Raw genomic sequence first — 18,993 nt, 5'->3', positions numbered from 1 at the left:
AGTGCGACAGGCTGCAACCAACAAGTGCTTTCAGGATTCCATTCATCTCTATATTCATTATCTCCCTTTGATGTACAGGTACATTGGAACTGGTAATGTCATTTCAAACACGTGACCCTTCGTCCACATGGTACATAGGAGGGTAATGGATGGATGCGAGATGGGTGCATGAATTGAATATAACTCCCCAAATTATGGAGATGAAGGACCTTTGGTGTGTACGTTGAAGACAATATATGAGAATTTTACAAAGGAAAATGAAAGGATCAATGAAAGTGTATTAGTTTACTGGCTTAAGCCTCTAGTCTGCATGTACAAATCTTTAAGCTTCTGCTCACACACTAAAACAGACAACTGTGACTCTTCCTCTGATAACAACATTTCTTTCAAATAAGAAACCACACCTATACTAATGTCTATAAAATAATAGGGAGGACTTGGTTGTCTCTCCTGTGCAGCAGCTGTGATGGAGGAACAAAAGTTTTATGACAATACATCTACCTTCACATCAACTAACACTAAAGAGACGGGAAAGTTTTTCATTCTTTCCTGAAGAGTAAACTAGTTGTTGCTAAAAACAATATCACTTGATGTGACATTTCTCCACATCAACTATATAAAAGAAACATTCATCATGAATTCACCTAGTACATTTTATAATTTACTCGTTCGAGTTTTATTTTGAATTCCCAAATTGTCTAATTTCACAGGATTTTGGCTTTCATTTTTCATAAAAACCAAAACATTTTAAAAGAACTTTTGTTCATTGTAATTTTTAATTATCACTTGCTCTTCTTGTCTTACTTTCGACGAGTGGGTTCGGAAGCTGTTGGAGGAGGGGGTGGGCCTCTTTTCTCTAGCTCTTCCATATATGTCATTAGGATCTTTGATCGCTCGTCTGGCTGACATTCAAGAATAAGATAACGTCGATCCTTCCGTAACACTTCCACAATATCCCGCATGTGTTGATCACCTTCACTACAAAGCTTCAATGACTTGTGGCTGATCATTTTGGTTTCCTGTATAATATAAAATAAAAATCATGCAGAACCTTTTGAAGTATTGTTGGAAACTTGAAACTACACAACACACCCAATAAATTCTACCTGTAAAAATTGCTACAATGTCACTTACACAAATATTTGCCATGTTCAAAAACTACCACATAGCATAACCAAGAGCTCCATACAAATTCAATTCATATTGTAGTAATCATATTCCATGTTTATGTGCCTGTTCATTACTTGTATGTCTTCCACCAAACAACTTACATATACATACCTATACCAAGGGCTTTTTACCCCTTACAAGCGAAGTAGCCAAAGTCAAAGGCATAAATCCACTCCCACCCATTTCATCCCCACATACTTCACTCCCCCTCCCTTCTCTTTTCTTGGCTCCTGCTGGATGATGGGTCATCCCTGCATCTTGCCCACTGCCCTGGGTCAGAAGCAATGTAGGAAAACACAGCACAGCCGCTTCATTTAAACGGTGACCCCTACCTAACAACTTATACAAAAACACACTTTCCCTTTATATGATGTGTGTGTGTGTATTTAGTTAATTGTACTTTACAGGAAGGGGTGTTAAAACATACATCCACCCTAAACTCATCCTACATTAAAAGAAGAATAAATAAAATAAATTAATTTTAAACAAATATAAAAATACTCAGTCCCTTAAATCTTAGCTCCTCAGAGATAAATGATTGTCCCTGTCCCCAAACCACACTGCTTAAATCAAAGACAATACAGTAGGGCCTGAAACCTAAAGCTGATTTATTCCCATTGCTTCATGCCTTTTCCTTTTTGGCTACCTCCCTTGTAAGGGGGAAAAAGCCTTGGTATATGTATGTATGTCTATGCTTCTTTACAGGATGCAGGGATGACCCGTCATCCAGGAGGTGCCGAGATGGGAGGGAGGGAGGAGGATGGAGGGTGGAGGGGAGTGGAATATATGGGAAACGGAATGGGTGGGAGTGGTTTCTATGCCTTTTTCTTTTTGGCTACCCCTCATGTAAGGGGGAAAAGCCTTTGGTACATGTATGTATGCTTCTTTACATGGCAAACTAAACCCCTCATCTATTTGAGAAATATACAGAACAGACAAGAAGCAATCCCATCAGGCTATGTCATTTCATTACAACTGCTCTTCATTAAACACCTGTTTTATACCCTCTCCCTTCCTTGCTCCACTGATATTCCTCTTCCATCTGTCCCCACCACCCAATCCATCCACCTCGCCCCTCAAGTTCCATCTATCCATTTCAGTTTTTCTTTTTCTTTTTTTCCTAGCCCCTCTTCCCTCTCTATTTTTTTCATATGAAAGTCAAGAGATGTAGGGCCAAGCACTCCAGCAACACCCCCAAGTGATTGGATTACTCAACTTACTTTTAACAATTCTCTGAAATCTGCCTTAGCTGCAACTAGTTTATCCTTCAGGAATTCCCTAAATTCTCTTTCACATTTCTTGTCTGAAGAAGAAAACTTTGTGTATCGAGGATCATCTTTCAACTCTTTTTTCACATCTTTCCAATTAGAGTCGAGGTGTAACTCTGATATCTCTTCAAGTAATTCCCTGTTGAAGAAAAATTTAAGAATTAATCAACCTAAGCTGACAACATAAATGATATATGCAAATGTGTATCATATTTGGATTAAGCAAAATTTGGCAAAGTTATGTTTACTTTGTGCTATAATTTGACAAAGTATAGTACACAGAGCAAGCTTAATATTTTTCATTTGACAGTCCAATACACTGGGTACTGCGATGACAATAATCATTAACTTCATTACTTTTTCAGTAATTTAATATATTCTATGAAACTTATCAAATATTTCTTGAAGCTATATCCCATCATATTACCAAAATATAAATAAATAGCAAAACACATCTGGGCCTTTGTTAAGAAAAGAAGAACTCAATTTCCAAAGTGATTGGAAATTAATTTATACCAATACAACTTCAAAGCACACTGATAAACTGCTGCTTCTTGCACACCCAAGATGTAACCCAGGTTGAGAAAGCTTAAGACAGACTTATCCAGGACTATTATAATTTAAACAAGCAGTTTGTGACTAAATCTAAATCCTATACAGCCCTGGTTTGCCCCTAATGTGAAGAAAATTTACAGGCATTAAATAAATGAACAACACAATGAAGGGGTAAAATCTTTTGCTACCAAAGGAGTGCCAAGCAGCTGATAATAACAAATGATGCCTCAAGATTCACTGGGTGGATTACCCGCAACCCCACAGTAGCTGACAATGGTCTGCGGGGATCTCTCACAGATCTCTCTGGCAAGAAATTTGGATTGTTGTCGGTGTTCTATTGGTGTGTGACTGTTTCTATGTCACCAGCTGAAAGTAACTGGAGAAGAGTGTGTTGCCAACTGTCATGGACAAAACTGATACAGAGAGATCTTGGGCCCCGTCCATAGACCAAGTGTCAGCCCCCCTGGGCTGCACCTCCCAAAAGAGGGGAGGGGGTTGAAGGGTTTTGAAAATGGACAGCTCCACTGTCCATCTTGCAGGACCACCAAAAGCAGGTACCTATCATTGGTCCCACCAAGCAGCTACATGCAACTGAATAAAATTGGCTAGTTAGTCGGAATAAAACAAATGCTCCTTGGCAGAGATGGGGTTAATCAAAATAAATTTAACTCGTATGGTATCAGAGGGGGTACTGCTTGGTTGAACAAAATTGTCTAGCATTAGCCACAATAAAGCATGAACTCCTCAGTATGGAAGGAGTTAACTGAGATGGGTTTCATCCATTCCTTACAGGAGTACCATGCGGATGAATAAAACGGTCTGGTGTTAGGATAAAACGAGTACCCCCTGGTGCAGAACAAGTTAATTAGGATCATCTCATAACTTCCTCACTCATAACCCTGAAATGACTCAGCTATACTTGCCCAAAATCAGTTGTATTCTTGAGATACCTTAATTACCAAGTTCTCTCAAATTAACACCTTTATGAGATGCTACCCACAATGGAATGTTGCCAGCATATGTAACAAGATATATAGCAGAGCAACGTATTCTTTGTTAAGACAATGTCATGTTATCTATTGGCACTTACAACTTAAACACAATACACAATAAAATCTAAATGATAATTCAATGAAACTTTTTTTTCTATATAATCTACCCTTACAACTCACTAGCCTACCAAATAACGATATATAATATAGAAGATATAAAATCAACTATTTACCTTCCTTTTTTTGGAGTGATATCAAAAGTCACTTCCATCTCCTACCTGGAAGGCACAGCCAAATTACAGCCAATAGATGGCACCAAGACTGATCTTATTTTCTGCAACATTCTAATGTAGCAATAATCATCAAGTATATCTGTCTGCAGATAGTGATTACACTATGCTGTCATCAAACTGTGGAATGTGGCTCCAGAACCTTTACCTTATAATTTTTTCTTTCTTTTCTTTCTTCATCACCACAGGTGACCTGTTTAGTTAACTACAAACACCTTCAGACTGAGGCCTCAGCATTTCACAGTTTAATCAAGACTAGGGGCAGGCCTCCCAACATACCAGATTATTCCAATGTACTCCAATTAATCTTTCTTCCATGTATTCATATTTCATGTTTAAGAAGTGAAGAGCAAGATGAGAATGAGAGACAGACAGAAAGAGAGAGGACACAGAGAGGAAGAGAATGAGAATGAGAGACAGACAGAAAGAGAGAGGACACGGAGAGAAAGAGAAAGACAGAGAAAGAGGGGGGGGGTAGGCAAAGGAAATAAAGGTGTTAAGATTTCCTTGCTAAACTCATCACAACATCTACAACACTATGCTACAAGTGACTGGTGTGGATGAAGCTCTAATCTTTGACTATGCACTCGGACAGCCAAAGCAAGTACCAGTCACAGGTAAATGTTGGGATGGGAACTCAGGACTGTGTGGTACAAGATAACAACACCACCAACATACCATCACTTACTTTCTCCACACTTCCAGTCACCTTTTGGTTTTTTAGGCATCTTTTTCTACCCTGTCCCATTTTATCCCTTATACATGCTAGTACCTTCTCAGCCAAATCCTGTTCATCTTTTCACCCTGAATTTTTTTTTTCACTAATATGCTAATGATGGTTCTAAGATGGGCATAAAAACTCAAGAGGGAATCAACACCATGCTGCCTAACTTCAAAACCTTACAACCTCACCTCCAACAAGAGGTGCACCCCAGTGGGGCCAACAATTTGGATCTGCACATCACATTTTGGTATTCAGGCTCTCTCTCCATTACTGATCAAGTTTCCAGTCAATGAAATTCAAAGGAACAATTATCATTATCATTCAACAAATGCTGCTTGCACTCCAACAAACTTTCCCTATCACTTCCACTTGCTTTCCACCCTTGCAATCCACATCTCACATACAAAAATACTAGCTCCCATTTTCAATATCCCCATCCTGCTATTAGTACTATGTTCCTGTCTACATATATATTCATTTAATGTTTAAGCCATTTCTCTTGTTGACCCGTGTCACTTCATGTGTCATTTCGTCATCCACCACCAAATCTATTACAAGTACCTGAACAATATCTATTCCTTAATCCTTTTCCAATTCAACTACATGTTAAAGCCATCTCCTCTTTTTTTCCTATCTTCATATCCATGTAGATATTTACATTTACTCAAATATTTTTTTCAAACATTTCAACAGGAGTGTATCACTTTTTAAAGGTTTTCCTAAGTTAAAATGATGATACATATTTTTTCAATCAAGCATAGTTATGAAAATACATGAGGAGCAAATCTCTGCCAGTTTCCCTAAATGTTTATGAATTAACATGAGCATCACATAGTAAATACCTGAACTTCTCCCTCTTGCGTTTTGTGAGGTTATCAAGGTGAACATTGAAAAGTTTCTCCTTCTCATCACGATCAAGAGGAGCTGCTGATTCCCATCTCGAGTCTTTCTTTAGTGATCGTTTTGCTTCCTTCCAATTGAAATCTGTGCTACGTACCTGTAAGTAAATCAGTTGAGTTTAAATGGCTTTTACATACACGTACATTTCTTTCGTCTATGGCAATCTTCCTACGAAAGGGGTCATGGGGCAGGGGACAGAAAGACCCTTCATATACTAAGATAGGAATAGCAATAAGCGGATATTAAATTGATGTGGATGGGTGTATGGCACCCTCCTTATAAAGGGGGAAACAGTCATTTGATATGTATGTATACAAATGTAATACAACAATCTTACCAAATCTGCAAGTAAAGCATTGAAGTTCTGCACAGCTTCATCATGTTTATGCTGCATACGTTCCTTGTCTCTGTCACGTAGGTGCCCTGCCAATGTCCTTTGTACTTCTTCTTCACGCTTTCTTAAAGATTCCTCAATACGTCGTTGCCTCTCCCTCTCTTCTTCCTCTTCTCCTTCACTGCCTGTGTCTTCCCCCTAGAAATAGGATAGTTCAAGCACATGAATAATGAACATTTGTTGAACATGTTTTTTTGTTTTGTTTTTTGTTTTTTTGCCTGTACTAATGACTTTTTTCAGTCATTAGTACAAGGCAGTGGACAAGGTGCAGGGATGACCCGTCATCCAGGAGGTGCTAAGATGAGAGGGAGGGTGGAGGGGTGTGGAGTGTATTCAGGGATGGAATGGGTGGGAATGATTTTATGCCTTTTCCTTTTTGGCTACCTGCCTTGTAAGGGGGAAAAAGCCTTGGTATATGTATGTATGTACGTATGTACTAATGACTATGCAGTTAGGTCATCATGGGTAATAATAACTTGCAAGTTTCAATAACTAGAAACTTGTATCCTCTGGCTACTTCTCTAGATTGGGGCAAAGGTATGGATAGGTTTTGAAAATGAGCAATGGCAGGCAATCCCCTCCACTACCCATCTCACCAGACGACCACAAGCAGGTACTCGATCATGAGTACCTTGTATTGCAATCTACAATTGAGATGAGTATCTACTTACCTCACTCTTGTGGTTGTCTTCCATCTCTTCCCCCTCCTCACGTATTGTTCCCAAGTCATTGTGATCATTTTCTTCTTTTGGCTTAGCTTTTTCTTCCTTCTCCTTTTCTCGTTCTTTATCCTTATCTCTGTCCTTCTCTTTTTCCTTGTCTCTGTCCTTATCCTTATCTTTGTCTTTCTTGTCCTTCTTTTTGTCCTTACGATCCTTCGATCTGTCATGATCTCTGCTCTTCTCTGATGATTCACGACCCCTACTCCTCCTGTCCCTATCCCTTTCCCTGTCTCTATCCCTATCTCTATCCCTTTCCCTCTCCCTTTCCCTTTCCCTATCCCTGTCCCTTTCACGCTCTCGGTCACGATCTCTATCACGTGACCTGTCTCTTGAGCGCCTTCTCTCTTCCTTTAGCTGAAACATTTGGGCACACTATTAATAGGTTAGAAATAGTACAAGCAGATACGTAGAAATAGTACTCCTCACAATTCAAACATTCATTCAAATTTTACACACAAAAAAAAAAAAATAATAATAATAATAAAATTAAAAATAAATAAATAATTAAAGGGGGAGGGGCTAAGAAACAGGATCAAATGGAAACATGTACATTCTAGCCATACCTTCTGGACGTAATCCCTGAACCAGTCTTCTCTCTGGGAGCTTGAATCCACGGCTTTATACCGTAAGTCCCCATCAATCTTTCTTTTCACATCAGACCACCGTCCATGACGATCAACATCAAAATCCTTCAGGAGGGCATAGAAGTCCTTCCTGATCTGTTGCAGGAGAAAACATGGACCAGCGTCATTTGGTGTAAAAAGAGGGAGAGAAAAAAAATGCATATATCTAATTCATATATACATATATACAAATACATATATACATATATATGTATATATATATATACATACTATATATATATATACATATAGATATGTATATATATGTATATATACATATACCATCACATAACACCGATGCCAAGGCTAAATCTGAAAGAAAACATATGAGCAAAGGCAACTAACATGTTGAATAAATGATCCTTCCTGAAAAATGAGTTTTAATTATGATCCTGAAATAAATGGAATGTATTTGTGTGTAGCTTTCAAGTATCACCATGAATTTTATTCCACCATAATGTCATATGACTCAAATACAAAGAAGTTGAGCATCTCCAAACTATAACAAATTTTATGATATGATTCATGTACTTAACATGCAAAAATTTCAATTCAGTTTATTTGTCTGGTCTAGTGCTTACATGTTAACATTTCATAAACAGAGCAATTTTTCCATGAGAAACTTTCAATACTGTACACGTTTCATTTCATACCAATGAATAAACTAAAATTTAGGAATTAGCTGTATAAAAACCAAAATCAAAAAACTGAAAGTGATGACTGGAAACTGTATTGAAAGTTTGTTTCATGTTTCACATTTGATTCCAATTAGAAAATCTATTACATGTCAAAAATGATCAACCGCAAGAAAAAGTACTCGGCAATAACATCTGTAAAAGGCAAGACTGTTACTGTATCTTTATTGTAAATTCTTCATATTTCATTTTTCTCACATGACAAGTTTCACTTTATGATTCATTCTGTTTGAACAATTTGATGAAAACTACTGTATGTATTGCTAATATTGCTGCTCTACTACAATCAATCCTTTTATAAGTGATAAAACGACTGAAGACTTGAGGGAATAACGGTGAAAAGGCTAAGTACCAAATGTTACACGTGTTTATCCTGCACTGGGGCAGAGAATAATAAGAGAGGGTTGGAGACGCTTCGGGTCCTCACACACCCACGAGGAGACGCAGTCCTCAGGAGCGGGAGGAGCGAGTAGAGGTAGCTGCAAGGTTCGACCCAAACGTCAAAAACTGCACCTGGTAAGTCCCCCAATAGTGCTACTTCACACTGGGGACTAACCTTTATGCCCTGCTGTTATTATTAGGGTGGTGGGGTTAGCTCTTCAATTACAGCAATTACAATGAATTATATATGTAGCAACAGTTGACATTTAATATGATTCATTACTACCTTCTCAAAGAATGCAGTACTATGGATTATCAGACCACTTTCATGTAGTAACTGACACTTATTTACATTGTGCACATCATACATGTACATTTAATTGATTGTGTATGGAAAATTATAACTATTCCTTGCTCAAGACTAAAACTTACTATGGAATAAAAGTATAAACAAAATAACCTGTAGGACAAACATTATCAGCAATGCTTCCTGAAAGTAGTAGACTTTCATGTTAAAAAGTTAAACATAAAATTCTAACTATAAAACTTCATCTGTTATGTATCCAAATATCACATAATGGTACCACATTTAAGAAGGTACCCTGAATGACATTATTATTTTTTTCTTTATAAACATCATGAAAACTACCTGGATTTACCTGGCAGCCAAGCAACCATTCCAAAATATTTTACACATAAAGAAAAATGTAACAGCTGCAGGTGTGTGTATATGTGCACTTGTATGTGTATATATATATATATGTATATATATATATATATATATATATACACACATATATACATGCATATACATATATATTATATATACATATACATATATAATTATACATACATACAAACATATACACACACACGTACATGCACCTGCACATACACACACACGCACACACACTAACACAGATATACACTGCCAAAAAATAAGGGGTTAGCAATGGGTGTCAAGAATATATATATATCAGCCCTACTTGACAATATCTAAATACATACTCATACATAAACACATCTGCATACACACCCACCCAAAGAATCTTAAGGTAGTTAATAGCAAAGGGTACCATGTTTTACTCAGCTTTGCAAGGCATACCCAAGAACATACACACACAATCAACCACATACACACAATCAATCTATTTATCTATATCTCTCTCTCACACACACAAACCCACATATACACCAATCAATATACATAAGCATCCATGAATATATGCCTATGTATACATTTACATATATCCTGTTATAAATTTCCCAGTACTTCCCTCCTTGAACGGGGCCAAATCCACCAGTTACTAGTAAACAAATCTGACCTCGAAAACCAAAGGGATGCGAGACTAGTTTTCTTGCCTTTCCCAAAACATGATCCCAACAAAACAATGGAAAGAGCTGGAAGGGGACTAGATTCCAAGCCTCCACATCTGAAAATTAAATCACAAAAGAAAAATTGTCCTGGCCATCTCTTTAACACATCCACCCTGTCAAGAATCATCATGCTACATCTAGTTTTCCTCACCCCTACTGACCAGTAACACTGCATTTTTCTATGAGAAATTAACCTACACCCAAAGTAAATGCTGCTCACCTTCAACTTCTACTACCTCTCCTTTCTGCTATTCTCATTATATCCCTACTTTAGCACCTCTTACTCTACCTCTTCTGTACAAAAGTGTCCTCAAGGACAGAAGTGCTAGTTATTGGCAACAATAACTTATTCTATTTCGTTCTGCACCTTCCTCCCCCCCCCATATATCTTCTCTTCCATCACCAACAGCATATATGTTTATTCCACAAGTACCCTTGCCTCTATGCATCAATTTACATAAGGAAGAGGCATAGGATGAGGAAGAAGATGTGAGGAAGGGGGGAGTTGAAGAGAAATGGAGGAGGAAGAGGAGGAGGAAGAGGAGGAAGAGAAGGATGAGGATGAGGAGATTGGGTGGGGGGGGGTGAAACACCAAGCATGTGAACATAGAGGAAGATGAAGGCAGATGTGGGGAAGAGTGAAAAAGACAGTGAGTTCACAACTGGAAGGGTTGGCATGAGGGAAGGAGAGGGAGGGAGGGAGGGAGGGAGGAAGGGTGGAAAGGTATTCGATGACAGTTTCATATTCTAAACGCAATGAGGAATCTGGTCCTGACTACCCCAATCCTTTTGGTTTTTTGGGTCTCAACATTATACCAGTAATGGGTGATGTGGCAATCCTTTCTTGGGAAAATCCACTGTAGATGGAGGAAATAAGAAAACAAGAAAAAAAATCACATACCCATACCCACACTTAAAATCATGTGCTGATGAAGTGAATATTGAAATATCCATTTTTTTTTCTTTTCTTTGCTTTTCTCTCTCTCTCTCTCTCTCTCTTTTTTTTTTTTTTTTTTTTTTTTTTTTAAATCTCTATGTGAATTTCAACCCATCCTTTGTCAAAATAATCTTCAGGTGCCTTGGAAAAAAATATTCTTATCATTTAAACTATATTGATAAATATTTCACACTTTTTCTTCTTAGGGAAATTGTGAGTTTATGCCTAAAACATTAGTTTATTGGATTTTCTACTTTTAAAATTACTAGAGAGTTAGGCCACTGTTAACTACAAAACTTGTGAATCTTATATCTATCACTGAAGCTAATTATATTCCATGGCACCTCGAAGCCAAACATAAAACTCTGGTATAGTAACTGTCAACTGGCTTACCTGCTCCCTCTTGGCCGCCTTCTCCTCTTTTTCACGTCTCCGCACTTCCAACAGGAATTCATCAAAGAGGCTTTCCCGCTCCCTCATTTTCTCCACATTTCGGAAGCGATCATCCTTACTGTACTTTGCAGCAAAATCACTGAATGTTGATCTGTCAATATACACAATGTACATGTAAGCTATTCTATATGACAGCACTGCCAAATAATCTACAAAACAAGTACATATAGAAACAAACAATTCTCTCGACTCTTGGACAAAACAGGAAAAGCTGTATAATGTTTAAATTAGAACATGGAGCACCTATTTGTTTATATCTACAAAACAAGTACATATAGAAACATACAATTCTCTCAACTATTGGAAAAAAAGAGGAAAAGATGTATAACGGAACATGTAGTAGCACCTATTTATTCATATTTGTATTCAAACTATTCTTACTACAAATTAATAATATACTCACTTCCCTGAGAGGCCAGCCTCTTCCAGGAGCTTGCGAAACTCTTCTTTGCGTTCCTTAAGCTTGTTTCTCTTTTCTCTACGTTCTTCTTCAGCACGTTCCTTGACGTACCTGAAGCAAACTTGTGTTTAAAAAAGTACCCTCATGTGAAGAAAATTTGGTATGTAGGATTTATTTTTCCTTCAAGTTCTGTAGCTATATTTACTAAAAAGTGTTGTAAGGGGAGATTAAGGATAGTTTCCCCATGTTGTTTATGGTTCATGGGAGAATGAACACACTTATGTCTGGGGTTGTTGCTTGTGTTGGGGAGGTTGTCTGCTAGGATGACTGCAGGAGGTCCATACATTTAGGTTATAGAACTGTCCCACTATTTTGTTCCTTCTTTGGTTTGTTCTTTGTGTGTGTAGTCATATTAGGCAGTGTCCTTTCATTTTACTTGCCAGTACTTGGTTTGTTAGTGTATCAAGAAGTTGAAGTTAGGGGGGTGTAACTCATGCGGGGTTGATATGGAAGGTGTTGTGTAGATCTTTTCAATGTTATATATTGTTTTCCGTATCTATTCAAAACATTAAGAAAACACTTACTTCTCAAAAACCTGTTTCCGTTCACGTGAAGTTAAAAGCAGATATCGTGGATCGAAGACGATTTTTGACAATTCCTTCTCCCACGAACTGAATGCCGATACCTATGGAAGAGAAATTTCAGATGAAACATGATCCACTTTTGCCATCAACAAAAACATCTACCCCTTATAGGAGGAGTCGCTGAGTTAAAGCACACAAAGACATCAGGCTCATTACAAACTATTCAACCACCCTCACCCATTTTGGCACCTATGGGATGAAGGGTCAACCCTATACAATGCCACACTGCTCGAGTCAATGGCAATGCAGCGTTCCACAGCAGAGTTCAACAGCTGGAGCTGGTTTACCACCACCTATTCACGTTACAACCCATCCTCTCATCCACCTGAGACATCTTATTAAGTAGACTAAAACATCCTTTCAAGCTGTATCATCCTTTTATCTATTCACAAACTCCTTTGATTCAGACCATCTTTTGTACCTTCCCTCATTAACCCGTTGTGTACGACCGACGTAATATTACGTCACCTAAAAGGTTACCGCTGTGACGATCGACGTAATGATCCGTCGCGTAAGTGGCTTTCATTTGTTGCTATGTAACTTTTGAAATACCCGCCCCCTGAGCTTCTACCGGGTGTCACGTGATAGAGGAGTGATGGATCTTCCCAGGGAAGGAGCCTGATTGAGTTGCCAGTTTCCTAAACTGGTTCAATTTTACGGTAAACATGGAGGATGTATTTTCCGCGCCTCAGAATAAAAAGCCGAACGAGCGACGATTGACGTAATAATCCGTCACGTTTTAAAATACGAAATTAGCAAGAGTTATGACTTGTTTGGGTAAAATATGAATAGTATGGCACATTGGCATGTGTTATACCCACGCACAGTGTCTGCGCGCGCACCCCGACCACCCACGGCGCGACCCACGCACCCTCACCAGTTGACCCCTGACCTCTATTTGTGCGTACTCGCTCGACCCCATTAGCGAAAATGCCGCGGAAATCACGTGCTATTTTGGACACGTCAGCCAAAATTCGGGCTGTTTTAGATGAAAGTGCCCTACTAAGTGACAGTGACACTAGTGGTTCTGGTGATAGTGATTCTGTGGACGATAATTACCGACCCACCGCGCACGCACAGACATTGTTCAGGGAAGAAATGGAGGAGGATGCATCCTTGTTCCCTGGCATCCACGTTAATTTTTCCTCTGACGAGGAAGGAGGAGAGGAAGGAGGAGAAGAGGAACCGTCAACGTCCGTCAGTACGGCGGAGGCATACGGAAGAAGATCGCGTGTGTCTTCTCCGCCACCAATCGAGCCTGGCAACATGGCGGCCATTGTCTCGCCTGTGGCACTCCCTCAACCTACCCCGTCGTCTCATAGGTTGCTCCCTACCACCAAAATACGCCAAGGTGACTTGTCTATTGATGTTTTTCTTACTATTTAGACCCAAATGAGTTGATTTAGCCCATAAACAGAGAAAAAAAAAATTTCACCTACCCCGTCGTCTCTGGCGTGACATTTTATTTTACCGCGATCGGCCGCAACGGGTTAACAAACATTCTACATGCATCCACAGGCCTGATCACCCCATCCATCCACCTCATTCTCAGTCTTCCTCTTAACCTCATTCCTTTCTTCCATAATAATAACAATAATACTTTTAGTTAAGTGATTGGGAAAGGGAAAGAGAAAGATATAGTTGGAAACTGGTAGAGAGAAGAGGAGAGAGGAGAGGAGAGGAGAGGAGAGAAGAGAGAGACAAGAAAGAGAGAGAGAGAAAGGAGAGATGAGAGAGAGAGAAAGGAGAGATGAGAGAGAGAGAGAGAGAAAGGAGAGACAAGAGAGAGGAAAAAGAGAGGAGAGGAGAGGAAAGGAGAGAGGAATGGATTCAAACTACTTACCCCCTTTTCTGCCAACAAATCTCTAAACTGTTTCATGCGAATTTCTAGAGGCACAATGGCTCTTTCCCGAGCTGCCTTCACTTCAGCTTCAATTGCTGCCTCTTTGCCAATGTCGATACGTTTTACATCATCTTGCAGCTGTTTGGAGATAAAGAGAAGAAATAAAGTCAATTATTCTATTATTCTGGTGCACATTTCTAAGGGTTAATGTTACTAATGCAAACTCATCACCTCAAGAGCTCAAGTATAATAGCTAAATCAAAATTTTATCTATCCATAGCAGGTCCGTATCAGGCATTCTACAGGTGCTGTTCCTGTGATATGGATCAATCGTTACCCCAGGTCTGTTTTGCAAGTGATCCATGGCTCCCAGGTAACCAACAACAGCCACTAGATGGGCTCATGGGTAACTCCAGGCAGAAATAATGTACTGTTATCTAGGGATAGTGTGGAGCAATGTAGGATGAGGTGCTCAGTTGACGGCTGCATCTGGGGGTAGCTTGATTGTGGTCAGTCCTGTTGTGTGCTGATCTCAGTGCTGGATGGTATCCTGAACATAAACATGCCAGTGTGGTTCTTGCTTCTCTTCTATATCAAAGACCTTGTTTTTTAATCTGAATGTTATTGTGTTTTTGTGTGGATGTACTTAGTAGGTTGTTGTATATGTTTGAGCAGTATAATCTGAGTTTTGTTTAAGTTGGTTGTGCTTGCAATGTAATAAGATGGGTGAGTAGAGCTGAGGGCTCTGGCAAAGAACGGTGTTCCTATAATTTTCACATGATACACTACGGGGAGGATTTTAGGTTTTAAGTTCACATTTTCTATTTGGGTGGCTCTGGTGCATCCTACTATTATTACTATTATTATTAGTATTATCATTATTCTCAATTTTTTTCTATAGAGTTTGTAAAGTGCTTCTCTATCAAGCAAGTTTCATTCACTATATATATCTATCTATATAGCAAGGGGCCTTCCTCATTGTAAAGAATGTAGTCAAGTCACTCACAACAATTACCTGTGCAGCTACAGAATTGGTAATGATTTCTGTTCTAGGTTTCTTGGTAGCAGGTTCCTCTGTAGCTGGTTCCTCTGCCTTGTTCTTGACACCAACCACTTCTGGAGGCGGTGTGCATATCATTTTTTCAACATCTGTTCGGCCAACTAAATCTGGTGGACGCTCCCATACAGATGACCTGAGAGGGAGAAAAATCAATATATACAAATACCAGTTTCTAATAATACTACTGAAGTAATATGCAACAGATAATAAAATCTGGTAGGGGAGAAAGAATACTGTCACCAAGTCTTCCCACTTGAGTCGTAAAAGGGGACATTCTTATCAAAAGCAAAAGCATATGAGGGTCTGGGAGGAGTTTTCCAACCAGAACCCTAAGGTTTGGGTCTTTAAATGTGTGTGGGTGTGATACAAATGAGAGTAAAAGGGAAGAGATAGTATGTTTGTGACAAGATAGATGTGTTAGTATTGAGCAAAACTAAGTTGAAAGGGGAAGAAGTATGAGTTTCACTCCGGGGCACATCGCACGTCTGGCAGCATTAGCTGCCCGACGTACGATGTTGCGTCATAATAATCGCATTATAAAAAATAAAGTCAGTGCTCAATCGTTCGTTCTCTTTCACCCGTGTATTTTGATAACCATAGAAAATTGATGAAGCCAGTTTAGAGAGAATGGAAATTACGTAGGTACAACTACAATAAATTTAATCAAGATGGCGACGTCGGCATCATTGAGTACCCACTTGCTCCTCATGCCGCCTACGTAGGCGTCACCGTATGGAAGTGGTTAACCTCTTCAATACAAGTCAAATTCTCACATGCAGCATCAAATGCCTGAAGTACAATAATTGATGCATCACAATAACTTGCATTATAAAATATACAATCACTGTTGCATTACTCATTCTTTTTCATTGAGTAATAAAAACAAAAAACATGATCAAGCCAGTTCACAGAAATTGGGGGTTACTCAGCTACAACTACAAAATAAATATAATCAAGACACAGACACCAGCATCCTTGTATATCCACTGCCATCCTCTCCCTTTGTACATCTCATCACCTTAATTTTACCCACATTTACCATCAACTTTCACCTATCACATACCATCCAAAACTTCATCACTAATTCCCTTAATCCTTCCTCTGACCCTGCCACAAGCAGTGTTGTCAGCAAACAACAACTGGCTCACCTCCCACTTTTCTCTACTTCCTTTAACCATCTCCAGTTCCCATCCATTACCTCTGTCTTTACCTTCCACACCACTGCATCCATGTATGCATTCAACAGCTATGGTGACATGACACATCCCTGTTGGAGTCCCAACTTTACCTCAAACCACTCACTCTTTCCATTTCCAATTCTAACACAGGTTCTACTACTCTCATAAAAACTATTGATTGCTCTTAACAGCTTTCCCCCAATCTCATATGTCTGCAATACCTCCCAAGAGTGCCTCACTGTCTACCACATCATAAACTTTTGCCTGATCCATAATGGGTCAAAAACCATCCTTACCTTTAGCTAAAGCTTTCTCACACATCTGCCTTACCACAAAAATCTGATCCATGCAACCCCTACCATTCCTAAACTCACACTGTTCCTCACCAATTACTCCCTCTGTTCCTCTCCTAATCCTCTCAATTAAAACCCTTCCCAACTACACTCCACAAACTAATCCCTCTGAAACTATTACACTCACATTTGTCCCCTTTTCCCTTGTGAAGAGGTATTATACAGACACTCCTCCAGTCCTCAGGAACTCTACCCTCCCTAAGACACTAGCCAGTACATCCCTTCTTCAAACACTTCATGACACCCATCTAACCCAGGTGCCTTACCTGCTCTCATCATCTTCAAAACTGGGAGAGAAATGGGTGGTAGTGGGTACTTGCCTTTTGACTTGGCTACCTCCCTGTATGGGGGAAAAAGCCCTTAGTATATAGAGATGGATTGATAGATAGATAACTCTTTATGGATGAAGGGTCATTCTGCCTCAACAGTCTTTAACCCTTTTTCCCAAGGCCCTCTTTACCTCATCAATCCATCTCATTCTCAGTCTTCCCCTAATATTCACTCCATCCACCTCTGTCTTTCACTCTTTTTGCTAGTCTTTCTTCCTCACTTTTTCCATATGCCCAAAACATGCCAGTATTCTTTGATCAACCTTATCTGTCACTCCCTGTTATATGCCTCACCTCATTTCTCACGCTATCCATCCTCATAATGTCCCCCAAAATGACATACCTTATGCATCTAGCTTTTTCCAATCAATAATCTTGGAAACTTACTTGGATGTTGGGTTGTAAAAGAAGACTCTTCCATCTCCAGTCCATACAACACACCAAGGAGTTCCTTGCACTGGCTGTGACGAAACTGGACGACTCAAATCCTGCTGTGGCTTTGCCTCTTCAACTTCTTCTTCCTGTGATACAAATTCCAATTCAGAACACAATTAGTTCCAAATGTATGACAACTGGTATAAATAGCAATTATACCGAATAATATTCAACTTATAATACCGAAAGTACAACTGAATTTATATATATATACATACACACACACACACACACACATACATATACCAATGGGATTTTCTCCCTTACAAGGGAGGTAGCTAAAGCCAAAAGCATAATCCACTCTCACCCATTTCATTCCCAATACTCTACTCCCATTTACCACTCCTCCCTCCTTCTTTTCTTGGCTCCTCCTGGATGATGGGTCATCCCTGCATCTTGCCCACTGCCCTGGGTCAGAAGCAATGTAGCAAGACACAGCACATCCACAGCAAAGCCATTTCATTGAATCAGCAATGTCCCCTCACGCAAAAAAAGAGAAGACTGGGAGAAATCCCTTTGGGCTGCTTCAAAATATCATTCACACATACTCCCTCACCCACTCCCTTTCATGTATCACAGCATCATCTATACACAACCATTTCCCACTCATCCCTATCCTCTATCTTCTCCCTTCCTTCCTCTAGACATTCCCCTCTTTCCCAATTCCCCTTTTACCCCATCCATCCATCCATCTCATCCTTGGTTGACCACTCATGTTCACTCCTTCCACATACTTTTTACTAACCTTTCTTCAACCATTCTTTCCATACATCCAAACCATCCCAATATTCTTTCATTAACCCTATCTCCCAAATCCCTTTCCACCCTTGTTCTCCTCCTCACTTCCTTGTTTCTCACTCTATCCAGCCTAGTAACCCCAACCTACTTCTCAGGCATTTCATCTCAAACACATTTAAACTCTTCCTCCCTTAATTTCCAGGTCTATTCCCCATACAGTGCTGTCAGCATAATCACTCCTTCATACAATCTCCTCTTAGCAACCATTCCCAAAAGTCAATTTCTCATTACACCTTTTAACCCCGCCAAGGCATTTATTTGATTCTCTCAATCTACATTCTACTTCCATCTCCACTCTTCCTTTTCCTACCATATTCGCACCCAAGTGTCTGAAGCTATCCACTTCCTCCAGTCTCTCTCCCTTAATTATCACTTCCTTTGCTGCCATCCTCCTCTTGTAAATCTCATCACCTTACTTTTACCCACATTCATCTTCAACTTCCTTCTTTGGCACACCTTCCCAAACTCTGTC

At 39.4% G+C, this 18,993-nt stretch overlaps 1 protein-coding gene across 6 annotated transcripts in view; it reads right to left on the bottom strand.

The window, feature by feature from the left end:
* Window positions 1-270: 270 nt before the first annotated feature.
* The window catches only part of LOC143033397 (transcription elongation regulator 1-like), a 48,395-nt gene continuing 29,672 nt past the window's right edge, over window positions 271-18,993 (bottom strand). For 2 of the 6 annotated variants that reach the window (XM_076198766.1, XM_076198769.1), the window contains 12 exons: window positions 17,676-17,809; window positions 15,375-15,561; window positions 14,369-14,506; window positions 12,466-12,566; window positions 11,885-11,992; window positions 11,422-11,572; window positions 7,579-7,734; window positions 6,965-7,387; window positions 6,237-6,431; window positions 5,842-5,996; window positions 2,391-2,577; window positions 271-1,019 (listed from right to left, as the gene is read on the bottom strand). In XM_076198766.1, the coding sequence (XP_076054881.1) occupies window positions 801-1,019; window positions 2,391-2,577; window positions 5,842-5,996; window positions 6,237-6,431; window positions 6,965-7,387; window positions 7,579-7,734; window positions 11,422-11,572; window positions 11,885-11,992; window positions 12,466-12,566; window positions 14,369-14,506; window positions 15,375-15,561; window positions 17,676-17,809 (2,154 nt within the window). In that variant the 3' untranslated portion in view covers window positions 271-800. Of the gene's footprint in view, window positions 1,020-2,390; window positions 2,578-4,218; window positions 4,264-5,841; window positions 5,997-6,236; window positions 6,432-6,964; window positions 7,388-7,578; window positions 7,735-11,421; window positions 11,573-11,884; window positions 11,993-12,465; window positions 12,567-14,368; window positions 14,507-15,374; window positions 15,562-17,675; window positions 17,810-18,993 lie in introns of those variants that run through there. The other 4 variants (XM_076198768.1, XM_076198771.1, XM_076198767.1 and 1 more) reach the window with 3 other exon arrangements.

The sequence above is a fragment of the Oratosquilla oratoria genome, chromosome 15 (genome assembly GCF_046742065.1).
Source record: "Oratosquilla oratoria isolate Oo_2021 chromosome 15, ASM4674206v1, whole genome shotgun sequence".
Lineage (NCBI taxonomy): Eukaryota > Metazoa > Arthropoda > Malacostraca > Stomatopoda > Squillidae > Oratosquilla > Oratosquilla oratoria.
The sequence above is the reverse complement of the archived record's forward strand: the minus strand, read 5'-3'. Positions and strand labels throughout refer to the sequence as shown.